Source organism: Antechinus flavipes, chromosome 1 (genome assembly GCF_016432865.1).
Source record: "Antechinus flavipes isolate AdamAnt ecotype Samford, QLD, Australia chromosome 1, AdamAnt_v2, whole genome shotgun sequence".
Taxonomy (NCBI): Eukaryota; Metazoa; Chordata; class Mammalia; order Dasyuromorphia; family Dasyuridae; genus Antechinus; species Antechinus flavipes.
In genome coordinates, this window is record NC_067398.1 from 312,352,531 (window position 1) to 312,380,358 (window position 27,828).

At 38.2% G+C, this 27,828-nt stretch overlaps 1 protein-coding gene across 2 annotated transcripts in view; it reads right to left on the bottom strand.

Moving 5' to 3' along the window:
• Positions 1–7,471: 7,471 nt before the first annotated feature.
• PHF24 (PHD finger protein 24) overlaps positions 7,472–27,828 on the bottom strand; it is a 30,348-nt gene continuing 9,991 nt past the window's right edge. Inside the window, exons 2-9 of one of the 2 annotated variants that reach the window (XM_051965571.1) lie at positions 27,193–27,243; positions 24,504–24,885; positions 23,737–23,922; positions 19,247–19,325; positions 18,574–18,779; positions 17,908–18,068; positions 17,436–17,537; positions 7,472–13,708 (exon numbers count right to left, since the gene is read on the bottom strand). In XM_051965571.1, the coding sequence (XP_051821531.1) occupies positions 13,612–13,708; positions 17,436–17,537; positions 17,908–18,068; positions 18,574–18,779; positions 19,247–19,325; positions 23,737–23,922; positions 24,504–24,881 (1,209 nt within the window). In that variant the 5' untranslated portion in view covers positions 24,882–24,885; positions 27,193–27,243 and the 3' untranslated portion in view covers positions 7,472–13,611. The remainder of the gene's footprint in view (positions 13,709–17,435; positions 17,538–17,907; positions 18,069–18,573; positions 18,780–19,246; positions 19,326–23,736; positions 23,923–24,503; positions 24,886–27,192; positions 27,244–27,828) is intronic. The other variant, XM_051965579.1, reaches the window with a different exon arrangement.

Consider the following 27,828-nt stretch of genomic DNA (forward strand, 5'->3'; position numbering starts at 1 on the left):
AAGACACTGTCTTATTAATTTTTTTTTGGGACAGAAAAACACCAGAGGGCTTATTTTCCGAGAAGGGCTTATTTTCAGGGGAGGGCTTATTTTAATGAACATTGACAGCAACTTTAATAAACAGGTAAATGTGAACAAAAAAAAAGTACCTTTATTCAATAATGATCATGTCATCTTCTTCAACAATATCGTCATAAGTGTCCATACCCTGAATTCCATCCTGGATGTCTTGTGCCTCTATTTCCTTCAGAAGAAGTGGACCCAATATGTCATGTCCAGCAATATAGCTCTCTTTAAATGAACATGTCTTGTCCAGGTAACCTGCTCGTAGTGCCTTGGCGACACAGTTGTCAGTAATTTTATCCCATGACTTCTTCACCCAAGTCACAACTTCTTGCAGACAGGGCTTCACAAAGTTTCCACGCTGATTTCTTTCCATTCTATTTTCAATGTAGTCATTGACTTCCATGCGCAAATGGTCCTTGAATGGCTTGTTTATTGCAATATCAAGGGTGTGGAGATAGGCAGTCATTCCTGCAGGAATCATTACTTGATCTATTCTTCTCTCTGCAAGGAAGTTCTTCATTTCTTTAGCGCAGTGAGTGCTAGCTGAGTTCTTCTTTTATCCTCCATCATGCCCCCTGTGTTCTTCTTTTATCCTCCATCATGCCCCTTTTATCCTCCATCATGCCCCCTCACTCCCGCTTACATACCGGGTTTTTATGTTGTCCTGCCTCAACTCTCCTCCGCGGCACTGCTCTCAATGGCGCCAGCAAGCAAATCACTGGGAAAGAACAGGATGATGCGCTCACTGCTGCAGCTCTGATTGGATACAGCTCGGAGCGCAGCGTGCGTTTCACCGGGGGAGGGGAGGGAACGGTGCATACAGAGGGTACCGTAATGTAGCGTGTAGCACAGGGGATCACCTTCACTACAGCAGCAATCTCAATAGGGCTTATTTTCGGGGGAGGGCTTATTTTCGAGGAATCTTACACAGTAAGGGGAGGGCTTATTTTCGGGATAGGTCTTATTATTGGGGAAACACGGTAGCAGGCCCTGTGGCTAGAATTCAAAACTCCTTGAATTCAGATAGGAACTCACACACTGGCTGTGTGGCCCTTAGCAAATCACTTGAACTCTGACTTCAGTTTCCTCAACCATAAAATGGGGATAATAACAATACCCATCTCCTAGGGTTGTTGTAATGAGCACTTAGCATAGAGCCTGGGATACAATAGCTCAATAAATGTGTGTTTCCTATCTTTTTAGTCCCTACAATATCAAACTCACTGTTTTATCTACAGTAGTTGCTCATCAAATAACAGATTAAATGAATAATATAGTGGTTCAGATTGAAAATATAATAAATTACAACATTTAAAATACAATATTTACAGTTTATAATATTTACAATATTTAAAGATATACTACCTAGATGAACACGTGATGTTAGATCTCCAATTCCAGGGGAAATTGGAACTCTTATGAAAATGTTTTCATAGAGGGAAGCCACCACCATCCCCAATAAAACACTGGGTCAAAATCAGATCACTGGACTGGAAGGAACCCAAATTCCAACTTAATGACAGTGAAGAGAGTACCAAAGATTGTCACCAGAGGGCATCTAGAGCTCAGCTGTTAACAAGCTCTCCTGTGTTTTCCAAAGTTTAGGATGAATGATGAATTCTGCAAACCCCCGCCCTGTTCTCTAGGACAGGCTCTTCTTCCCTGCAGGGTGATTGAGAGGTGGTGGGAGCTGTGTGGAAGAAGGGAGAAAACATTTGCAATTGGATACTTTTTTCCTTTACTGTGATTTACATTGATGTACAGAATTCTAGATGAGGAACTTTTGTCCCTTTCTCAGAAATTTAGAGACTTTGTAAGTTGCCTGGAATACTGAGAAATTAACTAATCTGCTCAGGAACATAAAGCCTATGTGTGATAGAGGCAGGACATCAAACTACATCTTACTGATTCTGATGCTAGCTTCCTCTGATTTAGAACTAGAGGTGACTTCAGAAGACATTTAGTGTAACTCTTATTTTACAAACTTCGTAAGTTCCAATGAGATCTACAGATTCACAGAGATCAAATGATCTGTCTGAGGTCTCACAGGTAGTAAAAGATAGGAACTGAATATAGATCTTTTAGCTCCAATACTCTTTCCACTGAATTTATCCATTGGGCATATTTCCTTTATGTCTGGGCACTTTTTAGGATACCGTATCTCTCATGTCAGAAAAAAGAGCTGGTACTGGGTTAGGAAGAAGATTGAAAGGATTATAATCTTTACACTCCTCAATTTCTCCCCAACTTCTACAAGAAAGAGAATGTATCCCTCTATCTAGTCAGCTCACTTGGGTGCAGTTTACAAAGTTTTCTCACCACAGTCCTGGGAAATATCTCTGGGTTTGGAGTTAGTGACTCTCAAATCCTAGCTTTGTCATTTACTACTGCTTCGATCATTATGTGACTTTGGCAAAAGCACTGTACCTTTTTTTGAGAACCAGTTTTCTCATCTATATACTGAATTAACATAGCTGATTTCTAAGGTATCTTCTAGCTGTAATAGATTATTCTGTAATCTGATTCATTTATACTTCAGCTTTTTAAATTGTGGCTATTATGATCCCATGGGGAGGGTCTTCTAATTGAATGTGAGGGTCACAAAATTATGATTTATTATCAGCAAATGTTAGATTTGCATACCTGTTATATATATTCATAGATCCTGAGTCACGTAAAAATTTCTCAAGCAAAAAGGGCCCTGATTTAAACCACATGGAGTGGTGATGAGAATCTATGCTGGGATGGTAGCTATGGAAAGAGAGGGGAAAGGATGAATGAAATAGAATCAGTGGCATTGGGAACTGAATAAATATAAATAGTGAGGGAGAGGGGGAAATCAAACTTCATCTAAGTTGAAAAGGTAATATCATAGATAGAAAGAGTGAAGTCATAAGGAAAAGGAAGTTTGTGAGGAAAGATCATGAACTCAGTTTTATACAGGGGGAGTTTGAGATACTAATGAGAAATCCAAGGGGAGATATCCTCTATGCTGTTCAGAAGAGAAGTCAGGGCTGGAGAAATAGATTGGGATTTTTCTTCAAAAGGTAACAAAATTATGTTCCAATAAGAAAGAAGTTGGAAGTCAGAGCAATCTTAATTGTAGAGGAAGACAAGGACAGGCCTTTACTTAAAGGCCTTCACCAAAAGCAAAGAAAACAGAGTAGGGAAAATCAGGGGAAGAGTATGGTGTTTCTGAATTTGAGAGAAGAAGACTTTTGGCTATGTCAGAAGTTACAAAGAGGTCAAGGAAGTTGAGGACTGAAAAATTAGTGGGGAAACAGTGTTTTCTGATGTGCAGTTATCACTAGAAACTGCAGTTTGTCTAGACAGGTCACCTAGGATTGGAGCAAAGTTCCCAAAAATGTTTGGAAGAAAGAGGCTTTTATCTTAGGTCTTTGTCCATTGTACATATGTTATATAGTTATTATCTGCCTCTAGGCACTCTACAAACAGAAGCATATTTCCCTAGAGAAGGGGAGATATTTTTAATATTTCAATAAGTTCTCAAGGGCTAGTTGGGAAGTGGTAGAGGATCGAAAAGAGAAGGAAATCTCAAGGAAAGGCCTCCTTGGGAACTAAAGCTTTGTGGAGTTAAGACTCCAGGACATCTCCCCTGTGAAGGGGAGTTAAGGGACATTCCAAAGCTACTGCTAGGAAGGCTTCCCTTGGAAGAGGGAATCCCCCTTGGAAGGGACCAGTAAAGGAGGAATGGTATATCTTCACCTTCATTACCATTAAGGTACACAGTTCAATGCTTTTCACTCCCAGTTAGGGGCAGTCATATCAAGAAAGGGTGACTTACTCCTTAAAGAATCTGATTCTTGTCTTTATACCTTCCAGTCCTATTGAGGAATTCAGGAAAGGATTAGCTAACGAAAAGCTGGGTAGACCCAGGAAAGATGTTCCTGTGGTACAACAGGACAACAGGCCTGGGAGAGGGGGGTACAGTGACAATGAGACTATTAGGGAATGTTAGGCCATTGCAGGTGAGGGAGCAGAGGGTTTAGTGAGGGATAGGATATGGCCTAAGGAGAGCAGAACCACTAGGTTAAACATCCTGGCTTGAGACTGTTGGTTATACCTCTAACTAGGGCGATTAAGACAATTATATACAGGTGATTATAACATATCACACACAGAGTGCATTAGAGAGGTTCAGAATAAGGGCTTTGTGGAAGAAAGTACTTTTGAAATAAGCTTTAAAGGATGATTAAGAATTCAGTAGAATTATTAGGTATAGGAAATAGCAGAGCAAAATGAGAGTAGACACACCTCTCTCTCACGATTGTGTAGAATCATAGCCACAAATTGTGTAGAGGACCTTAAATGATGGATAGAAATATTTAAATTTTATTTAGGCAATAGGAAACCACTGAAGATTTTTGAGGAGTGACTTTACACAAGAAAATATAACTTGTAGTTACACAAGAATTAGATCATATTCATTTGCTTCCAATTTGTTTCTAACCATGTGGTTGAACCCAACCTTTGCTGCTTACTATCTGTGACCTAATCCGATTCATTTAGCCTTTTAAGGTCTTAGTTTTTTCATATATAAAGGGGCCTAGGATAGATAATCCCTAAAGTCATTTTTAGGCTCAAGTCTCTGGATATGTAGTCCTATGAATTGTGATTTGGATATTACTGTTGACCTTTGAGAGAGTAGTAGACTAGTAGTAGGAGTGGTGGGGATGAAGTGGGATCATTGAATATTTCTCAGAAGTTTGCTAATGAAAGGGAGAACAGTAATAGGATGAAAGGTAAACATAATTGAACCTCAAAGAAAGGCTTAAAAACAAAAGGTTTGAAAGATCTAAGTATGCCTATGCAAATAGGAAGATGCAAAGGGAGGAGAAATTGGAAGTGTGGTGAGAGAATTGTTTGGATTAAGGTTCTGCTGGAGATCAAGGACATAAACAGAGGGATTAACTTTAGTGACAAATACATGTCTTTAGATTCAGAAAGATGGTGAATGTGGGTAATACTGCAAAGTTTTGAGGAATGGAAGAAAGTAAGTTCATGTTAAATAATCTTGATTTTAGCTAAGTAGGAGATTGGATCACAAGTGTTGGGGTGGAGGTTGGTAGTAACCATGAGTAGAAAAAAAAGGTAATAAGTCATGCTGAAGAATCATGGGAGATAGAGAATGAAGGTAAAGTAGAATTGTTAAGCACAAAGGGTTTAGCTGAGGAACCAATACCACATAATCTACTTTTTCACCATTTCACAGCTGTTGGCCTTTTTCAAAAATATTAATTTCTTGAGATCTTGTACTAGGTCTTTTCCACTTTCCTCAAAATAGGATTAGGCACATATCAACCAATCAACAGTTGTGGGCACTTAAAAACTTATAAGTTCCTAGAATGTTAGATCTAAAAGAGACATTCCTTGAATACCATCAAATATGTCATTCTTATGAAAAGAACTAAAGCCCAATTAAGTTACTGATACATGCTATAATTTTGAAAAGTGCAGTGTAGGATAGATTTACAAAATGTAACAAATTTAATTTAGTTTTATCTTGGTAATGTTTTTGATTTTCTTTGGAATATGGGATGATACACTGGAGATGTAAATAACTTTCACATCCTTGAAAAATAGGATCTAGGATTTGTGGGACAACCTCAACGGGGTTGTCTGGTGCCTTCAGCACCACGGACAACAGCCCCAAAGTATCAGCAGTGGGGACACCTTTGAAAACCAGAAAATCAGCTGCTAGGAAAAAAATTCTGTTAATGTAAAATCTTATTTCATTTTGGTTGGGAATGGAGGTGTTAGGTCTATTAAAAGCTATTGATCTCATTAGAGAGTTCAGGACAATGGCTCCTTACTCTTAACTCCTTTTTCAATGAAGTGTAAATCCAAAAAAATCTCAAAAACCCCTTTTTTAGCCAGAGACTCATAAGGCTCACCTACAGTATGTTGCCTTTGCTCTGGACACCCCTCTCTTTTCTGGTAAATTTTATGCCCCACACTTTTCCCCTATATGATTCCGGGACCAATTACTAGTGTCTCCCTTACTATGCCAATCAGAGAAATCAAGTCAGATACCCTACCTATTAAGTGTATTTTTGAGTGCCTTAAGAAGCTAGCCTGTTATGAAAATAGGAACACAAGACACAACTAGGAGTGAAGCAGAGGACAGTTTGACAAATTCATTGGTAACCTCTGTAATATTCTTGATCTTTCTCTATTATGGTCTGAAGGATTGAGGCTGTAATTTTAACACTTGATCCTTACTAAGACTCAGTTGAATCCATCCATGCTGGCAACGTAATCCCAGTATCTTTTATCCCAAGTCTTTTGCCTATCCCACTAGGCCTCTGCCCCCAAAAGTTTCATTTTAATCCTTAGTCCTAAAATTAAGTTCAGATGGGACGTGGTGGGATGTGATGGTTTTGGGGACTGACTTGAGGATCCAGCAAAGTTTGAAAAGCTGGGGCAGCCCAATCCCCCAGGCTAGAACTCAGGGTATTTGTATTTGTGTTATCTTGTTGCTTTACTTATGAAAAATTTAAAAACTAGGTAGCACAACCCTTCCCTCTGAAAAGCTTTACCTAAGTAAAAACACACCATTTAAGAAATTATAACAGTATTTTAACTGTTTTCTTGCATTTTTTCATTTTGGTTACTTTTATTGTGCATCATGATAATTGTGGAAATATGTATAGAAGAACTGCACATATTTAACATATTGGACTTGCTGTCTAGGGGAGAGGGTGAGGAGAAAGGAGGAAAAAAATTGGAACACAAGATTTTGCAAGGATGAATATTGAAAATTATGCATATGTTTTGAAAACAAAAAGCTTAAAAAAACTAGGTAGCAGTGTTAGTCCATGGATGATCAGAGATCAAGACTGTTTGCTCAGATGCAGAGCACAAAAACTCTAAAATAAAAGCGTGTTTAATTTAGGACCTTTGTGTGCCTTGTTCCAATCTTCCAATCTGGAGAAAATCCAGCCTTTGTGATTATTCCAGGTTATCAGGATAGTGTGAGTGTGAGTGTGAGTGTGTGTACACAGGAGATCAGAATTTCCATTAAAGGTGGTCTAACCACCCTTTCCCCATTTCTAGCCCTTAATAGTTCTCAAGAAGATTAATATCAGAAATGTCCTGGAGATAAGTCAGGATCTGTGATTCCTTGGGAAGAGTCAGTGCTATGTATCTTCCTTCTCAGTGAGACTATTCCTTTCTGGAAACTGTAGACCCCCTCCAACTAAAAGGGACAAATGTAGGCCAATATCCTGAGAACATGAGCATCCATAGCAGATATGGGATCTGCAAATAAGTTTGTCAAACATACATTTCCTAAGGCTTGACAATAATGTTTTGAGTTCAGTTCTTTCTAGCTGGCTCTTGAATTATATTTCTACCTTTTTATAAACACCACACATGGAGGTAGTCGTGTAAAGATTTCTTTATTAGGATATCCTGTATGTGCCCAGACTTTGGGAGTACCAGCTCCATTTGGCTGCATTGCCCACAAGGACTGGGCATGGGTAGAAGAAACATGCAACTATAATCAAGGGAAAAACAAAATTGGGGGTCTTACCCCTCAGTGAAAGTTCGCAGAAAGGCAGGTACAGGGATTGGGGCAGATTCTTTTAAAAATGGCATGCCAACTCCTAAGAGTGAGAATGTGGAGGAAGAAGGGATAAGTGTGACCCACTGCCTAAGTACTCCGCAAATGTCTTCAGTGTTCTTCAGAAAAGGATCAAAGGAGACATCTCTTCAGGCATTGCGGCCAAGCTCCCAGAACTGGGACCCAAGACACCTCAATTCTATCTTCAACCCTCTCCTTGTTTTAGTATAATTCTTGGGAAGTCCCTTTTTTGTTATCTGTGTCCCACTGACATTATCTGTTAAAAGAATATGCCAACCCAATCCCAAAGGTTACAAAAATTTAGAGAATTATGGAGAAATGACCACCTAAGGCCAGTTCCAATTGCCTACATACATTCCTTACCAGGTTGGAACATATATCCCCAATATGAAACTGAAGACTTCCCAAGAAGTAATACATGCCTGGATCATACAATAAGACCCACTTCAAAAGCACAAAGAATGAATGACATGCCACACTGGATTATGAAAGAAATATGGCACATTTTTTCTTTCTTTAAAAACCATGGATCATTCCAAGGCTACCAAGGGTAATGGTAAAGACTGGATCAAATGTAGGACAGTGTTTTTGAGAGGCTGAACTATCATGAACAGTCTTATAAGGAAGTCAAGTTCACTGAGCTGCAACAAGCATACAATATGTACTTATTCCCCAGAAGCTCAGAGATCTCAAGTGATTATAAAGTAAATGGCATGCAAAAGGCAGCAGCTGAGGGATTCAACTGTAAACCTGTATAGTAAGTGGCTCTGGCTGTGGCTTCATGCTGGCTGATGGTGTCTCCTGAAATTCTAGAATTCAGGCTGCTCAGCTTCTTACTGCATTATCTGCACACTTCACACTACAAGCTGCCAGCTGAAAAAGTGTACTCACTTTGGTTTGCAGGGTCACAGGCATCCACTAAGAATTCTGGGTGGAGAAAGCATCAGCATCCCTGTGCCACCTGCTATGTTGATTCTGTCCTTAGGATGAAGAGGACTCCTAGTGCTGCTTTTCTAGTTAATTTCTACTAAGCTTCCATCTCTGCTTGCTGGCTATGGTTCTGATATCTGGGTTCATTCACATTGGTGCTGGCATGATTACAGTAGGTATGACTTTCATAGACTGGAGATTCCAGAGTTTCCCTAGTGAGACCTCCTCCTCTTCTAAAGTGGCATATCCCAATAGCAATACAGTCCCTGCTGTACTTCCAATTATAAAAAGGCAAGGGCTTGGGGTGAGTAGGGTTTCATAGTGGTCACTCCTGTAAAGGATAAAAGGTTCTAGGCCTTTTGCCATTCTATGCAGATGCTTCCAAAGCTTGGATGTCAGGAGAAGCTTAGCAAGGCTAGTAGATCTGAACAGAAATCACTCTTCAGTCACACCTTCAGTCACAGTGACATTAAGTGGGGGAAGCAATGTATTTGTGTTTGTGTGTGCTCTTAGCATTTCCACTGGCAAAATACTTTTGGAGCTGGAGATAAAATAAGAGATGACCCTGTGAGAGTGATTTTGGTGGATAGCCTCTTCCTCTTTGAACCTCAAATATAAATGATCAAGAACCCAAGATCAGCTCTACGTATTTCTAAACAATGTGTAGGAGATAAGGCCTCTTCCTTTTTCAATCTCAAATGTTAATAATGATCAAGAACCCAAGATCAGCTTTTAGTGTATCTAAATCTAGAACCTGTTCCTCAATATTAAAGGAAAACAGAAAGGCAAGAGGCCACAGGGAAAGAGAAATGGCAATACCTCTGTAGGTGGTTGCAGCTGCTTTTTTTGTGGCAGGTCCTTTTCCATTCAACCTGATAGCAGGGGCTGCACAATTTTAATCTGGTTTTAAGGAAGTAGCCTGATGGATGATAAGGAATTTTATATTAAATAGTTTTCTCTAAAGATATTTGATATATAGTCAATGCCTCCCCTCAGAAGAAAATAGATGGGGAAGAGATATTAGGATCATGTTGCTGAAGTCAATGAACAGAAACTTGAGTCCCTTTACTAGGAGAGGACATCTATGTTGACAGAATTTACAGTAAGATCATAACTGAAAGGTCTTAGGATGACCTAGGAGGAAAGAGTTAAGGTTAAAGGGGGGTTATTTTATTAATATATTGGAGTATTCAAATATTCCATACAACTCCCCAGCGAGGCAGTAGGAGGAAACAAATTGCCGAAAACAGGACTTAGGCTGGGTAGAATTGATGACCAAGGACTTTGAACACTGGCTTACCTCAGGTAGAGCTTTGGAATCTATCTCTCTGGCTAATGGTTTATGAAAAATGGGAGAGCTATCCATTTGTCCAGCCCTGCCAAGAGGCAAGAAGAATGGATATTTCAAGGTTCTTTCTAATATAGGGAATCTGCTTCTCAAATAAGGATCCATTTCTATAATATTCTTTGCCTCAATCCCCCCAGTTTGAGAGAAAAGGCTTAATCCTTTCCCTTGTTTTCCTTAAAAAAGGGAAAAGGAACTCACTTAAGCCTAACCAGAGCACCAAGTGAAAGAAACAATAGTCAAGCACACCAAATAGCAGTTCTGTTTGGATGGACCTCCGATGCGCCTACCTTTCAAGCTGTTCCACACAGCTTTTCTCACACATTCAAGACATAAGGCTTTGGCCGAAGAGCAATCTTTTTTGGCATCATTTTTCATCTAAGCAGGATAGGTGAATAAGAGCCTAGAATCATGATCCTGGTAGTTAATGAAGGTCATTAAGTTCCTTGAGTGCAAAAGATGAGATCCCTTAAGTTTTTGAAGAATAATGTGTGCCCCTCCAATTACCTTGTGGAAATCAGATCTATTTTCTGAGGATCATTCTTTAGTGATCCCCTAAGTCTCTGACTTGACGTATAGTGAGAAAGTGTACGTGTACAAGTGTTTCTTGGGATAAAAGCTTAGGAGGGAATGCAATGTTCTTGATGCCATCATGAATGAAAGAAGGCAGCTTTTTCCTTTTCTGGTGGGAATGACTGTAAACTATCAGCCAATATTCTGAACACAGTAGAGGAAAAATAAAATAGCTATAGCTTGTGAAATTCTCAGAACACAGTGAGTCACACTCTTATCTTGAATTCAGGTTTAAATACTCAACTTTCATTATTTCTCCATGTTGATTTTTTTCTGTTTTGTGGACCACAAATTTTCATGACTTCATTGCATTTACTGTGACATTCCTTTGATAATCTCAGTATTTCACTGGATCAGTAATCTTATGTGAAGGTTCCCTCCAATAATGTAGATAGAAACCCATTCATTCCCTCTTAATCTTGTACATTTCTTGTCCATACTCTCCCATAAATCCTCTGGAAGAGGTCCACCTTAATGTGCTGTAGGACTTCTGATTCTTTTGATACCACATGAATGTCAGCTGAGTTCTTGTCCTTGAAGTGGCCATGACAGTTTCTTTTCTAATTATCTGATGATGTCCTTTATTAAATTTTTTCTTGGTTGTTTACATATTACATTTTACTTCTGCCCACCCTATGCCACTCTATTGCCTGTTAGGTAATTTTAATTCTTCACAGACTGTGGTATGCCATGACTTGAAGCCATATAACACACAAAGAGTGTTAAAAAAGATGAGTCTTTTGTTTTAATGAGAAATTTGGAGTCATTAAAAGCACTGTGCAATTTCACAAAGGTAATCCAGCCCATTCTCTTCCTCCTGTTCAATTCTGGGTTTGGCTCATTGTCAATGATACTGATGATCTCAAAGTATCAAAAACACTGGTTCCTATTTCTCCATTTTATTGATATGAAGTTGCCAAGGAACGTCTCTTCAGCACTCAGAGAAATTTTGGCTTTCATATGAGAGAACTCATTCTTCAAATTTTTAGGTAGAGAAACTAAGGCATTGAATAAGAGTTGAATTTACCTAATCAAAGTTTTTGTGAGTTAAAAGAAGAAAAAAACAGAAACCAAGAGATTTGCCTCCTAGTTCAGTAACCTATCCTCTCCAAATCTGTTTTATCTGGGCTGTAGTATAAGGTTTCTTTATATTATTTAACAGCTATAGAGAAGACTTTGAGAGGATGAAGAGGGGTTCTTTTCATTTCTGCTCTTCCTAAAGATCAGCATTCACAATGCTGGAGCACGGGGATAGTTCTTAAGTGTTTTGGGTGGCAGTCTGTAGGTCTTAATTATATTTTAAGTTCATTAAGGAACTAGAAGCATGGAAATATAGCAGCTTTCCTAAACTAGGTCAGATCTTGAAGTTAAAGTACTGGTCACCAGACTTATATACCCATCCCCTATTTCATTGTATCCCAAGAGGATGAACATTCAGGCAATCCATAATTTAGTCCCTCATGCTAATCCCAATTCTATACTGATAAAATCTAATATCCAGAGCAAATTTGAAGGGAAGTCACAAAATGCTGTTACATAGCCTAATGAGAATATATGTGGGAAGGGCAATCTAAGACTTAGTTTGGCTTTCTGATAGTGAGAGGTGGGGCAACCTCCTCCTCTCTAAGTCACTGCTTACTCCATTAGCCCCTAACCCTAGGAAAAGCTTTGTTCATCAGAAAACAGGGTAGCCCCAGTCCTCTTCCAAGTTTCCTCCCAGTATATCACGCATTTTAAAAGTGGTATGGAAGGATCACCTGTAGTACTAATAACTTAGAAAAACCCCTTTTTCCTTCCTAGAGATGCTAAGGAAGACTTCTTTATTCTTTACAATGATGGGTAATTACTCTTGTCTATAGGAACAGACTAAGCTGGAGACAGGAGATAAGAGTAATACCTACTTAATAAAGTCCTCTGCACTGCTAACAGGAACTCATTTTCTATACTGCCCACCAAATCAGGCTTTTGGTTCTAGGAAGCCAGAACTATAATTCATTTTGTCCACTCCCAAAATAGTGACACAACACAGCTTCATTTAAGATGACCAACTTCATTTCCAAAGCTAATTAGAATTGTACTGACTTTGGGTGAGATTTCTTTCAGCCAAAGTTACTGGAATTCTGGGGTGGATACTGTTTTCCTGTCTCTACTCAGTAGGTTACAAAATTAGTAAAGGGTAAGTATGGCAGGCTGCTTCTAATTCAGCCAATTAGAAATAAGAATTTAGGGACAGCTAGGTGGCACAGTGGATGAGCACCAGCCCTGAAGTCAGGAGGACCTGAGTTCAAATCTGGCCTCAGCCACTTAACACTTCCCAGCTGTGTGACCTTGGGCAAGTCACTTAATCCCAACTGCCTTAGCAAAAAAAAAAAAAAAAAAAAGAATTAGGAATTTAAGCGACTATGGTCATTTCTGGCTAATCAGAAATCAAAAGTCTGGTTAAATATGGAAGGAATATGCATACCCTCCACCCCAGCCCCTGCCCAAAACAAATCTACGGAGTTTTTGTAAAGGAATAGGACTAGAAAGTTAGGAGACTTGGCTTCTACTACTGGTTCTGCCATTTGCTCACTGTGTGACCTTAGGCAAGTCAAAACTACTCTGGATCTCATTTTCCCCATTTATAAAATGAGAGAGTTGGACTAGGTGACCACTAAGCTTATAGGTGAGCTATAAAGATCACTTAGAATATCAATCAAGTTTGGTCCTTCTCAACCAAGTAGAACCCAAACTTCTAGCAACTTTAGAGGGATAAAAAATCTTGAATTATCCCATCAGTGACACTGACTGAGATAAGGAAGGAATAGTAGGGGAGGGAATCTTCTTCTTTTTTTTTTTGGCTAGTTAATAGCATGAGTTGTTAGGGGTAGAGAATTGAGTATTGTCTCTTTTCCCAGAATCTCTCCCTTAGGCAATGCACTTGCTATCCTTCCTGTGAAAGGAAAAGTTATCTAGATGTCCTAGATGTGGCAAAACTTAGTAATAAAGATGCTGGAGGTCTCCCCCCTCCCAGTCTTTATCAGTGTCAAGAGTTAGGGAAGGAGGTTACCCCACATTGCCCCAACTGGGACTAACCCTCATTCTAGAGGATCTATCCTAGGGGTTTCAGGTGAATGGCAGCACTGTTGGGGCGGGCAGCAAGGATGTAGATGATATTCTCCTTCAGGAAAGTGGGCCAATCCACAGACCTACAGTGGGAATGAAAGAGCAGAAGGTAAAACATATCTCATGATCCTGAAACAAGATGAGACAATTCAATTATTATTGGCTGGATGTGAGTTTGGATGAACACAAATAAAGTGACGACAACTGGGTGAGAAGTTAATAGTTGTGACAAAAACCCTAAGCTATTGCTAATTGCCTTTGTTCTATACATGTGCTGTTAACACAAAGATAGAGAAATCATACAATCATTCTTACTGGGTCCACTACAAATTTATGTTACACAACTTCAAATAGGCCCTTGCCGTGGCTAGGAAATCTACTATACCTCCCTTATCAACTATTCCATTTTCCATAATGATTTTTCTAAACTTTTTTCCTCCTCAAATCTCCCATGGTTACTTCTCTCCCCATCCTTAAAGCTGATAAGTTTGCCCATAATTTACAAAAAAATTTGAGGCCATTCCTCGTATATTTCTCTTCTCCCCTCTTCTTTATCTATCACTCAAGTGCCTTCTGGCTTTCTTTTCCCCTTCCCCTCTATGTCATCTCATATGAGTTACTCACTTACCCAGGCTAACCCTTCCACTTGTTCAAGAGATCCCATTCCATTTATCTCTGCCAAAAAGATTTCTCCTTCTGTAGCTCAATTTATCTACTAGTTAATTTCCCACTGCCTTTAAACAAGTCCTTGCTTCCCCTATTCTGAAAAACCCTCACTTGATTCTTCAGTTTCTGCTATTTCTCTTCTGTCCCTTGTAGCAAATTTGAAAAAGGCCATCTACAATAGGTGCCTTTACCTTTTGTCTCCTCTCACTTATTCACTTCTTACAATCTAACTTATGATCTCATAATTCCACTAAGACATATTTATTTATTTTTAAAAATTTTAATATTTTATTTTCCCAAATACATGCAAATATAGTTTTCACCATCCTCTTTTGTAAAACCTTGTGTTTTAATTTTTTTCTACTCCCTCACTCCTCCCCCAAACAATAAGCAATCTGACATAGGTTAACTGTGTAATTCTTCTAAACTTATTTCCATATTATCAAGATGTCTTTTTTCCAATTACCAATGATTTCTTAACTGCCAAATTTAAGGGCTATCTTCTTTCTCTTTGATTTTTCTGTGGCCTTTGACACATTTGACCACTCTCTCCCTCTGCATACCTTTCCTGTAGATTTTTGGTAATTTGGTAATTTTCTTGATCCTCTGATCTACATGGACTGCTCCTTCTCTGCCTCCTTTGCTGGATCCTCTTTTTCAGATCATATCCACGAGACACAAAAAGCCCTCAGGATCTGTCTCCTCTTTTGTTTTCCCTCTATATTACTTAATTTGGTAATCTCATCAGCTCTCATGGTTTAATTATCATTTCTATACTGATGATTCTTAAATATACATAGTTCTGCCAAAATTCTCTGCTAACTTCCTTCTTCCAAATGCCTTTCAGACAACCCAAATTGGACTGTCTACAATAATCTTAAATGCAAATCTAAAATTGAATTTGTCTTTTCCCCACACCATTCCTCCCTCCTATCCTTCCTTATTACTGTAGAGGGATACACCATTGTCCCAGTCCCTTAAGCTATCAACCTTCAAGTCATCTCACTATCATCTCCCATACCTATGTTTTCAAGGCCTGTAGATTTCACCTTTAAAAACATGCCTTGAATATGGCCTATTCTCTGACATTGTCAGCACTGCAGATCATCATTTCAAGCTGCAATTATCTTGCTTGCATTATGATGTCTGCCTCAAGTCTCTTTCCATTCTAATCTACCCTTCATTCATTGATTAAAGTGATTTTCCTAAAGCTCAAATCTGATCATAGCTTCCAACCATATCTATTACTCAATATACTACAGTAGTTCCCTATTGTCTCCAGTAACAAATATTTGGCAACCAAAGCTCTTCAAAACCTAGCATTCCCTACCTTTCCAGTCATCTTATAGATTACTCTTTCTCCCATCCTTGGATCTAGCTTTGGTCTAGCAACACTTGCCTCTTGGCTGTTCCATGAAAAAGACTATCTCTTGACTCTAAGCATTTTCTCTGTGTTCTCCATGCTTGGAATGTTCTTCCTGCTCATCTCTGCCTTCTGACTTCTCTAGTTTCCTTTAATTCATAACTAAAGTCCCATCTTTTACTGGAAGCTTTCCCCAATCTCACTTAATTCTAGTGTCTTCTCTTATTTCCAATTCATTCTTTATATGGCTTGCTTTGTATATATTTATTTGTAAGCTGTATTCTCCATATAAGCAGAGATTGTCTTTTGTCTTTTTTTGTTGTCCCATAATTTAGTACAGAGCCTCATGTGTAATGTGCTCCAACTGAGACAATAACCTAAGAGACACCACAAGTTTGTCAAGACCTCAATTCATGAGAAGCAGGCTTTCTTCTTGGCCAATGTAGTAGGCCTATCTTATATATGAGGAACTAAGGCCAACCAATGGAAATGATGGCACCCTAAAGAGTATAGAAATGATGGCTCTTCATTCCCCAATTGATAAATGATTAAAAGAACAGTTTTCAGATGAAGTAATCAAAACTAGGTATTGCCATATGAAAAAATGTTCTAACTCATTAATGATTGAAGAAATGTAAATTAAAACAATCCTGAAATATTACCTTATATCTACTAACTAGATTGGCTAGTAGGACAGGAAAGGAAAATCACAAGTACTGGGAGAATGAGACAATGTATGGTTGGTGGAATTGTGAATTGATTCAGCCATTCTGTAAAGCAATTTGAAACTATGGTCAAAGATCTAAAAAAAATGCATTCCTTTTGACCTAGCAATACTATTATTGGGTCTGTATTCCAAAAGAAATAAAAAATAAAAAGACAAAGGACCTATATGTACAAAATATTTATAGCAGTGCTTTTCTGATGGCAAAGAACTGGAAATTGATGAGATGCCCATCATTTGGGGAATGGTTGAACAAATTGTGGTATGGGGTATGATTATGATGGAATACTACTGTACTTTTAAGAAATAATGAGCAGAATGCTCTCAGAAAAATCTGGAAAGACTGAGCTGAAGCAAAGTAAAATGCACTATGTACAAAGTAATGGCAATATTGTAAGATGATCAACTGTGAATGACAAAACTATTCTCAGCAATCCAATGATCCAAGACAACACTGAAGGACTTATGATGAAAAATGCTATCCATCGTTATTTATACCTTCTGAATTCAATTCTCCCTGTGCAACAAGAAAACTGTTCGGTTCTGCACACATATATTGTATCTAGGATATACTGTAACCTATTTAACATGTATAGGACTGCTTGCCATCTGGGAGAGGGGGTTGGAGGGAGGGAGGGGAAAAATTGGAACAGAAGTGAATGCAAGGGATAATGCTGTAAAAAATTACCCTGGCATGCGTTCTATCAATAAAAAGTTATTTAAAAAAATGCTATCCATCCTCAAAGAAATTACTGATGGCATTTTTTACCATTATTTTTCTTGAGGGTTTGTTATTTTTTTGGATTTTTTGGAGGGTTTTTTTCCCTTTATAACATGACTATTATAGAAATGTTTTGCACAACTACACATGTATAATCTGTATTAAACTGCTTTCCTTCTCAATAGGGTGAGGTTGAGGAGTGAGGAAGAGAGAGAATGTGGAACTTGTTTTAAAAACTAATGCTAAAAATTGTTTTTACATGTAACTGGATAAAAATAAAATATTAAAGAAATGATGGTTCTTGCCAAGGATAGGGTGATGACACAAACATCTCACCTGGGCTCCTCCTGTTCAGCTGTCTGCAGAGGTTTTTCTGGGCTCTTGGCACTGCTATTGCTGGCCGGACTGCTTTCTGATATGGGTCCCACATGGCTGATACTGTGTGGCACAGGGACATATGGTTGGGAATAGACAAGAGCAAGAGATTTGGTCCTATGCCAGAGTTCCTATGAGATGATGCATCTTATCCTTTGACTTGTGGCAGCACTTAGCTCTTAGCAATGGCTGTCCTGGACTCTAGGAATCACTCTATTCTGTTTACCTGGAAGGTATGGCACATAGAGAAGAATTCCTTTTTTAAATGAGGCTGTGGGATGGTGGCAGAGAATAGTAAAGGTGTTGAGGTACTTTCCTGGATTGGCTACAAATGATAGGGAGTGATTAGGCAATTATTGGGATTTCAGAAGAGGTATTGGGGAGATTCATATGGATTTTAAGAAGGAGAGTAAAATATGAAGATAAAGCATACCTAACATTGCAAGATGGTGCCTCCAAGGGTCGTTTTCGGAACCAGGTATGTTGGGCACGACGGCATTCGGTCTCACTGATATAACCCCCAATGCCTTGGGCTAGGAAGACTGTCCGAGCTCGTTCCCGCTCCTTAACTGTGAGTAGCCTTAATAGAGAGTTCTTAGGGAAAAAGGATATGGGAATCAAAGAGTACTATAGACACTTTCTGCTGAAAGTGGGCCTTTCTAAAACTCATTTTTACTATTTATGATCTGCATGACCTTGAAAGAGTCTTAAGCAGTTTCCTCACATGTAAAATAAGGTGGTTGGCTTAGATTATATTTAAGGCCTTTCCAGCTATAAATTCTACAATCCTAAGGTCTCCAGGTTTTATATGGAATATTGAGGTTTTTAGAATAAACAAAAGTAAATTAACCTCCATTATAATTTCACTACCCAGATTCCTTTGTCCTAGCTAGTTAGGGTACACTGGACATTTGGTCATTAGTCACTAGAAAAAGTCCTAAATTCTATCTCTACTCCTGAGGATTCTTATATTCTTATTTCTTTCACTAAGTCATTGCCACAAATAGTTCAAGAACTATTGTATTCTTGCTTCCTTAATCTCCAGTTTCCCAAACCCCTTTTCCATCTAGTGTTCTGGGGTCAGCCAACCCTGCCACACCTGTGGACGAAGTTTCTGCAGTAGTTGGAGGGACTCATGGGACAAGAAGTCAGGCCATTCAACATGGCCTCGGCGCTCAGGATCGAGGGCAGCAAATTGCTGAGCTGCCCGTTCTTCCTGCTCTTCACTCAGTGCCCTTTCACTTCCTCCTCGTCTTGCTGCCTGATGGTGGTAGCGCAAAAAGTCCTCCAGTGTCAAGGAACAATCTATAAAGAAAAAAAAAAGCCTTCAGGGTCACTAATTCCTTGTGTACTTTTATCATATTCTAGTCCCAGTTCATCATTTATCTTCAACCTGTCCCCCCTGCCTCTCCACTTCTAAATATTAACCTTTGATCCTCTACATTGGCTGCAACCACTTACAAGTATCTCTCTTTTCTATCAAATGATACTAACACTCAGACTTGGGGGAGTTTGGAGAAGTTACTTATTTGGGGGCTAGAATTCTAAATGGAAATGCATAGACTTTCAGGGACCTCTAAAAATTATTTTTCTCTACTCCTCCTCCCAAAGACCACAGATTATTTTCCTGATATAACAGGAAGCCCCACTATCCTTCAATTTAAAAAAATATTGTTAAGATGGCTAGTTAATTATACAAACATGACTTCATATCTGGGAGAACCTGACCAATGTCCTTCCCCAAACCTTGAGAGACACTTGGCAGTCCTCACCAGGAATAATTTTGCATTGCTGGAAATTCTCCATGAGGCTGTACATCTCTTCTTCTGTGAGAAGCAGATTGAGGTTGTTCTAAGAAAAATGAAAGAGTTGCAGATCAAGTAAACAGCACTAATATTGGCAGGGGTATTATTGCTCCAAAGACAAGAAAGAAAAAAGGATTAAGGGTTAGTTTGGAGTTCTAATCTTAGCTTTACTCCTGACTGCTTGGATCATCTGAAATCATTCTATTGTAGTGCTAGAGGAATAATGAAGTATCAAAAAATTGTTTATAGTATTCTGGAATGATGATGTTTAGTTGAGGGCTCCAATTTGCCTGGGAGTGCCATCAAAGAACAGGTAGGTGCAAAGTTTCCTGATTTAATAAAGCCATCTCATGTAAATCTCATGAGGAACCACATCAGGCTGGGACAAGAACCTATAGATACTTGATTAGTGATGGTGAATTTATGCATAGTTTTGTGGAGACAGCAGAAAATGGGGTTTCAGCTTAGAAAGGGGAAACCTTCAACCTAATTATAAGAGGAAATTCTACCGTAGCAGAAAATCTTGAAGCAAAAATGTCATCAAGGAAGAAAGCTAGGGTTTGAAGGGATGGTAGCTGACATTTGAGAGAAAAAGTAGAGTTTGACCGCAGATCTATTTGGTCCTCAGTACCTCCTACAAGAGGAATTCTAATTGGTTTATATTTACCTATATATTAGGATCAAACATTATATATTTAATTATAATTGAAAATGAACTAAGATGCCATCTAGTTCAACATAATCTTATAGATGAGGTCTAAAGAGGTCAAATGACTTGACCAAGAATACAAAGGTAGTAGATAACAATACCATGATTTATATTTATGTCCATTGACTCTCAATATTCTTTTCATTTCACCATGTTGTTAATGCCAAAGGAAAAAAAGAATCCTTTTTAGGAAAGAATAATATCTTCAAGATTTTCATAATAAGGTTGAGGAGAAACCAGGAGCTGCCTCATTTACCCAGAAGGTTAATAATATATTCTCCCTAGGATTTCAGATGAATGAGACAAGAAATGCTAGCAATAGAAATGGCAGATCACTTCAAGAATGATTTGTTATCTCAATTCTGTCACTAATTAGCTACATGGGTCTATCAGATTAGTTATTTTCTTTGAGACTAAATTTACTCATTAGTAAAATAGGGATGACAAGTGTTCTACCAACATCATACAATAGTTATGAGTATAAAAGAATGATGATGTTATTGAACTTTACCAGTTTTAAAATCAAATACTAGACGAGAATGTAAGCTTCTATGGGAAGTCAAGAGAAGTTGGCCTCAATTATTCATATGACACTTTTAAAATAAGGTATTAACTTCTTATCATTTCTGATTCATTGTAATTCCCATTTCAGAGATGAGGATCTTAGTGCTCCTGAAATGTCAAACTGCAATGTACAGGATCAGATAATAGGCTACAAGTCTCTGGATAAAAATGTTGATATAAAAGCAATATTTGGGGAAAGTCAGAGAATGATCCATTTCTTCTTCCTCTGCTCTGGTTCTCCCTCAGGACTGAGATGCTTCCAGAAGAAAGCAGTATAGCTAAATTTAGCTATCTGCCTTATCCAGAGTCAGGAGTAAGGTAGTCAAACTGCAACACAACTAAGCTCATAATGAATAAAATCAATGTTGACTCATGATTAGAAATCTGAACCCAAATAGCCTAATTAGCTTAGTTCAGAACGGCTTTGGGATAGCACCATGACAGAAGATGTGTATGTATTGTGTGTTACTGCTTTACATATATTCTTCTTGCTTCAGAGTTCATTTGAGTACCTTGACTTAAGTGGTTTGGTTAGGGAATAAGAATTTGGGATGGAGGATGTAAGAATTCCTTTGCTAGTATATTCGTCCACTAGTAATAAAAGAATATTCAAACATTTTTATGGTCATTTGTTGTAAGAAGCACAAGGAATACTGTTTTCATTTTATGGAAGATTAGCTTCTAAAACTGTGACAAAATCAATAACCTCCCCCCAAATTCTCACAAAATAACAAAATAGTAGAGCTAGACCAGTGTGTGTCAGTCAGGGCTAGTAAGGTGAGGAAGATGTTTAAATGCAGGACTCTTTTTAAGCCAAGGATCTGAATAGACCAAATCTGAAAAGTAGTCACAAATGATGACAATTACTACAAACTTTGAACCAAAAAATCTTTATGGGCACAAATTATGTGAAGAAAGAATAATATATTGTCATTTGTCACTACAAACATACCCATAGTGTGGGATAACACTGAAAGTGGAGGGCTACGAGATTTAAGTCTCCTCAGGAAGCAACATTGTGCAGTGGAAAGAGCACTCAGTATGAGTCATAAACTCTGGCTTCTCTCCCAGCTCTGCCAGTTTATTAGCCATGGGCTCTTAGGTTTCTTAACTTCTCTGGGACTATTTCCCCATCTGTAAAGTGGGGAAAATAATATTTGTCCTGTCTACTTCAAAAGGTTGCTGTGAGGATAAAAAAAAAAAAGTTAAAAACAAGTTAACACATCTGAAAGCCCAAAGTGCTATAGAGATAGTAGGAGTTATTATTACTAGCTTTGGGAAAACAATATTCTCAGGAACCCAAATCTCAATAATTTCTCTTTTAATTGCACATGTTTCCCATGGGTTTTTGCCAAGCTTCAGTTTCAAATGAGGAAACATATGTGAAGTACTATGCAAGCTTTAAAGCATTATATAAATGGTAGCTGTTATTATTATTATTATTGTTATAAATCTTTAAAAAAGTGTGAGGATTCTATTAGGAGTTCCTTGTATTGAGCAGGCTCTTAATGGATATTTGCTGAATTAATGAATTAACTCTAATCTCTGGGGTTCCATGCTCAATTTAGGGGGCTGAATAGGCCTATCAATTATGATGAGCTAACTAATAAACAAGTATTTATAGAGCTCCTATTATGTGCAAGGTGCTGTAATGAACACTGTGTGAAAGAATCAAAGGCATGTAAAACATGCCTTTGTTATGGAGTTTACACTGATAAATACTAAGAGCAATATGCAAAATGCAGTGAATATTTCAGATAATAAAAGTACACAATAGCTCATTGTGTACTTAAAACATCCAGGAAAGATTTCAACAGATGATTTCAGGTGGACTCTGAAGGAAGGGTCATATTCAGACAGGTTGAGAGGAGAGTAGTGAAAGCATTCCAGTCTGGTAGCAGGGCATATACAAAGGAAAGATGAAGGGGGAAAAGTTACTTTATAGAAATCTGATGCTAACTTAAGGGGTCTTCAATAGAGTACCTTAGGGATCTATCACTGGTCTTGTGCTATTTGACATTTTTATTAATGACTGAGATAAAGGCAACAAAGATTGTCAAATTTGCAAGTGACAAAAGCTGGGCAGTACAGTTAACATGTTTCCAAAAAGATCTTGAAAGGCTGGAATATAGGGCAAAATTTAACTAGATGGAATTTAAGAGTCAATGTGAATTTTCACACTGTTAAAAAAAAAACAACAATTTACTAAGTCTAAGGTAAGTGAGGCATGGCTGGACAGTAACCTATCTGAAAGAAATCTGAGGATTTTAGCAATTTGCACATGCAATCTGAATAAAAATATCACGTAATGGCCCAGAAGGTTAATGTAGCTGTCTGTTGCATTAAGAGCGAGACGGAGCATAACAGTCTAAGGAAGGAAGAATTCTACTTTAGTTTACCCTACAAAGCCCACCCATGGAATATGGTTTTTAGTTCTAAGCACTATGTTTTAAGAATGACATGAATAAATGGTATCCACAGCAGGATGATGAAGATAGTGAAGAATTGTGATATGTTATATATTCATGTTATATGAAGATAGAATGAAGTTATTATGTTTAGCATGGAGAAGAGAAAATTTGGGAAGGTGAGGAGGTAGGAGCAACTGTATTGAAGTATATGAAGAGCTACCACATGGAAAGAAAATTAAATTTATTCTCCTTGGCCCCAGGGAACAGAACAGAGATTAGTGAGTTGCATAGAGGCAGTATAGGCTTCCTAACAATTAGAGTTATCTGAAAATGGAATTGGCTACTTTGGGAGATGTTGGAGTTAAACCTCATTAAGGTTTAGATGACTACTTATTAAAAATATTGTTGATCAGGCCTTTTGTCACAAGATCACCTATGAAAGAAAGTCAATCCATACAGAAATAACATTATTGAGATTCTGTTGGGCTTCTCAGCTGAATAAAATTTAATGTTTGGATATGGCTTTATGAAGATGAGAAACCATTATAGAAATCATTCGTGCTATCAACCTTTTTTCTGGATTTATTTAGAGGCCAAAATCTAAGCGTCTTAGAAACAGATAGCCTTACTTCTTCTCAGATACCTTTTGAGTCTATTCTAAGTGTGGAGGGCCATTTGACTGGAGGATCCCATATAAGATAGCCGCTTGTAAAATAATTGGCTTTAACTGCTTTGTCTTGACACCTTTACCACTACAACCCCACCAAACTCACACAATAGTAACAGCTCCATCCTATTTCAGTGTGTGCCATCTCAGTCACTTCCATTGTGCTGTCTCCTTGCAGATAGCCCATACGGCGTAAACAGCCATCATGAAAAACCCTGGTGCAGATCCTACATGGGAAGAGACTCTCAGCAGTCCATACTTCACAAATCTCACACATCTCATCATTGATAACCTGAGAAGTAAGTAAATGTGGAGAAAAGAGATATTCAACAACATGAAACAGGATGCCCATTTGTATTTAAGCAAAGCCTTGGCTTTTACACTTAAATTTCTTGGTCAGACTATTAAGAAATGTACACTTTAGGTATATATTCAATATTGGTCAATCCTAGAGCAACAGATTAGTCTTGGGGAAGAGCTAAAAAACTCTGCTATTCTAAACCAGAAGAGGGGTATACTATTCCAGCTGACATGCTATTATATGGTAGAAGGGATAGATGGATGTGCAGTGACATCCCTATTTCACCCTTTGCTTCACATCCCCCTGCTAAACTATTTTCCTATGATGAGAACGCAGTAATATTTGGACTCAAGACAGAAAAAGTTAAATCAGTTTGTTTTGGATTAAGGTCCATCATTACGTTAATTTTTTTTTTCTTAATGCTTTTTATTCATACCCCACAGTTCACTGTCCTGCTATCTGATCCCTACGCAGCCTACCATTTATTCTGTAAATTTGGGATCTTCTTCCTTCCAGATCATGCCCATTCTCCCCTCTTTCTTGTAGTTCTACTGCCTTACTCCAGAACTCACAGATTCTCTAGGTTCCAAGCAGATATCAAGTGGCTTGTCATCATGTAGCTCCCGAATGGGTCGGATAAAGGCAGGTGGTGTGAAGCGATTGACACGGTCAAACTCCTCAGGTTCTACCCCACGGCCATCTCTCAGCCTTTCCCAGGCTGCTTTGTTGACACTGTTCTCTTCCTGTGGGACAGCAGCCACTTTCTCTGGCTCATCCTCCTCTTGTACTTCCTGGACAGAGTGTTCTACAGTGCCTCTCCGAGACCCAGCCGATTCCCCCGTGCGTCGGAGAGAAGGCCTATCCCGCAGCCCATCCTTGAAAGCTGACACAGCCAGGCTCACCTTCTGGACCTGCTCCACTGTCTGCCGTTTGGACATCAACACCCCCATGATTCTGTGAGGAAAAGATCAGAGGCATACAGGTATGTATCTAAGGACACTCAAACTAGAAACATTTATTAAGCTTAATTAACTTAGGTACTATGTGTACCTACTGTATCCTTGGCACTAAGATTACAATTATAAAAGTGAGACAGACTCTGCTCTCAATGAACTTATATCCTAACAGAATGCTACACTCAGCCAAATGGATTTCAATGTGGTATCCAAAAGAGATCATCAATCAGTAAAAGGGGCACATGCCATCTGTTACTGAAGGTGGTTCTCAGCTGACATAAGTTTCTGTTCCTAAATCTAATTTAGTTCAGAGTTCCAGAGCTCTGTTCTGTGAAAACTAGCAGAGGCCTCAGGACCTAAGCCAAATTTCTGCCATCTGAGAAATTCTATGGCAAAATGGCCTGGTTTCTGCCTCAAAATTCTGTAATTTTAGGCACAAAGCCCATCTGACCAAGAGAAAGTCTCACTACTATTAGAGTGAGAGCGTGATTATCTTTTAACATGTCTTTCTCTAGGAAAACTCTTGGATTAAATCAGAAATCTGCCACTCTTCATCCCAAGTACACTCTTACCCTTGACATAATTCAAGACCACTTGTGCACAAGCCAATAGTTCTTATAGCCAGTAGCCATAGCGCTAATTCCACTCTGCAATCCGTTTTAATTGCATAAGCATGTATGCACAGATATGAACATCTCTTATTGGTTGCTTCTCATCTGAGTTAAATTATCAATCCCATATCTATTGCTTGGACTAGTTTAGTTGAACTGATCTAAGATAAGAAGTAACCTAACAATTATGGTTTTCCTTTGGTATTAATGATGTTAAATTGGAAAGAAAATAAAAATATTACATTGACCGTCTCTACTGATCTTTTCTAGGCATCACAGTCTAGACTAATACCAGGAGGAGAAGCTATTCAATTTGGTAAGAGAAATGAAGGAAAAGGAAGTAGAAATTCATTTTAATCTTGGTTTCTAGTTTCTTTACTTTTTGCAAACTTTGACTCATCATAAGCTGTTGAATATAACCAAATGGCAGCCAGATCTTCTTTGCATTGTCTTAGCTGTTAATTCTCCACATACTTGGTGGGACTAGAGACCAAAAACCAGAAGTTTCTGTACTTTCTCCAGTAACAGATGATGACATCACTTGCATAAGAGTGATGCAAATTTCTGCCTTAGTGTTTGCTCTGCAATCAGCCGTTACCAAGGAAACCCAGATTCCTGAATTTGGGATCTTGGCAAGTAGAAGAAAGATTTTTTTCCTCCTCAAGCATTCTGTTTTTAAAATAGCTAATTTCAAGTTGTTTCTTTTTAGAATTGGCTAAGGAAGATTTACAGAGCATAAATAGCATTGACTTTTGTAGACTGGATATGGTGAAGAAAGATTTAGGAACAAATTAAAGAATACACTTAGGGGAGTCACATCTCTGGAAACTGAATCCCTAACTCTGCCTCCCCGCCTCTCCCAAGAAAAAACACTCAAAATATCTATCTTCTGAGCATCTAAATATACTTGATGACAACTTAAAAATTATTTCACATTATCTAGGTAGATCAAAGTCAATACTCTAGCCAGTGGAATTCACAAGAATTGAGTGTTGTTTCAACAATCACTGACTTACTAAATTCAAAGTCATTAGATCAAAGAGATTTTTAACAAAGCAATTACCCATCTTACAGAGGGAAAAACTGAGATATTTAGAATAGCCATCACCAATCAGATTGTAAAATAAGATGCAGAACTAGAAATGAAACCCAGGAATCTTGCCTTTTGGAGGCTATATACTCATTTCTTCCAGTTAGGAAATGCTAGATTTGTCTTTTGTGTAATCTTAAAATTTGTCAATCTCATGTTTTGCTTCAAGGAACTTCAATGTAGTGGGAAGATAACTTTGGAGAAACATGTTAAATTCACATTTTAAAGACTGGCTCATTGGGATAAGATTAAGGCTGTGCATATAAGTGGGTTCTTATTGGTTTTGTGGTAAGGCATATTAAAATGTATTGAACAAAGCCCAGACAACCAAAAATGGATGCTCTCAAAGTTATTTGACTTAATGATATTGTATCAGCACATAATAAATGTCCTAACCTCCCAATGACCCCTTTCTTTCTATAACCTATTGTTCTATACAATTACAAAAATAATCACTATTTTAGAAAATCTCAATTGTTAGACACTCTAAAATGATCTTTGTAATTCATTTATACAAGGATCCTGAAAAAGATGAAGTATTCGTTAGCATAAAGTCACCTTATACTTTGAATAAGCACTCTGTGAAATTCTATGTTTTTCTTACCTGAAATAGCTCAATTTCCTTGGCCACACTAGGTTTGTATGTGAAGCAATACTGTAGTAGGATCATGAAAAAAAGAAAACCACCAAAATTAGGATCTCTGGATACTAAACATGCTACTTTTAGAATTGATATAGCTTTGATTTTGAGGGGAAAACAGAATATAACAGCCCACTAATGGGGCTAACTTACTTGCAACTTTTGGTATTTACAATTTAGAAATTGCATAAAAGATATCTTGATTAAATGCTGTTTTTAAGATTACAGTGATTTGTGCTTAGGTGCTTTTGGGGAAAACAAAACAAAATAAAACAAAACAACCACAAGCTTAGTTGCAGGACAAGTGGAAGATTAATGATTGGTCAAAACGAAAGATGGGGGGGAGGGGGAAGGATTTCCATCTGTTTAATAAAAGCCAGTGAAGTCTGATGGGTGGTGGTGAGGTGGGAACAAGGCATGAGGATGAATGTGCTTGTTGAGATTTTCCTGGCTCTCTCTGCCTTTCATTTTCTTCCTAAGAATATTCTAGAGAAATATGGAATCAAAGGATTCCAGCTTTAGCCATTAAGCTATTCCTCAGAAAGCTACAAAACTAGAGTAGCATTCTCTCAGATATTCCCAATATTTCTTTAGAACATT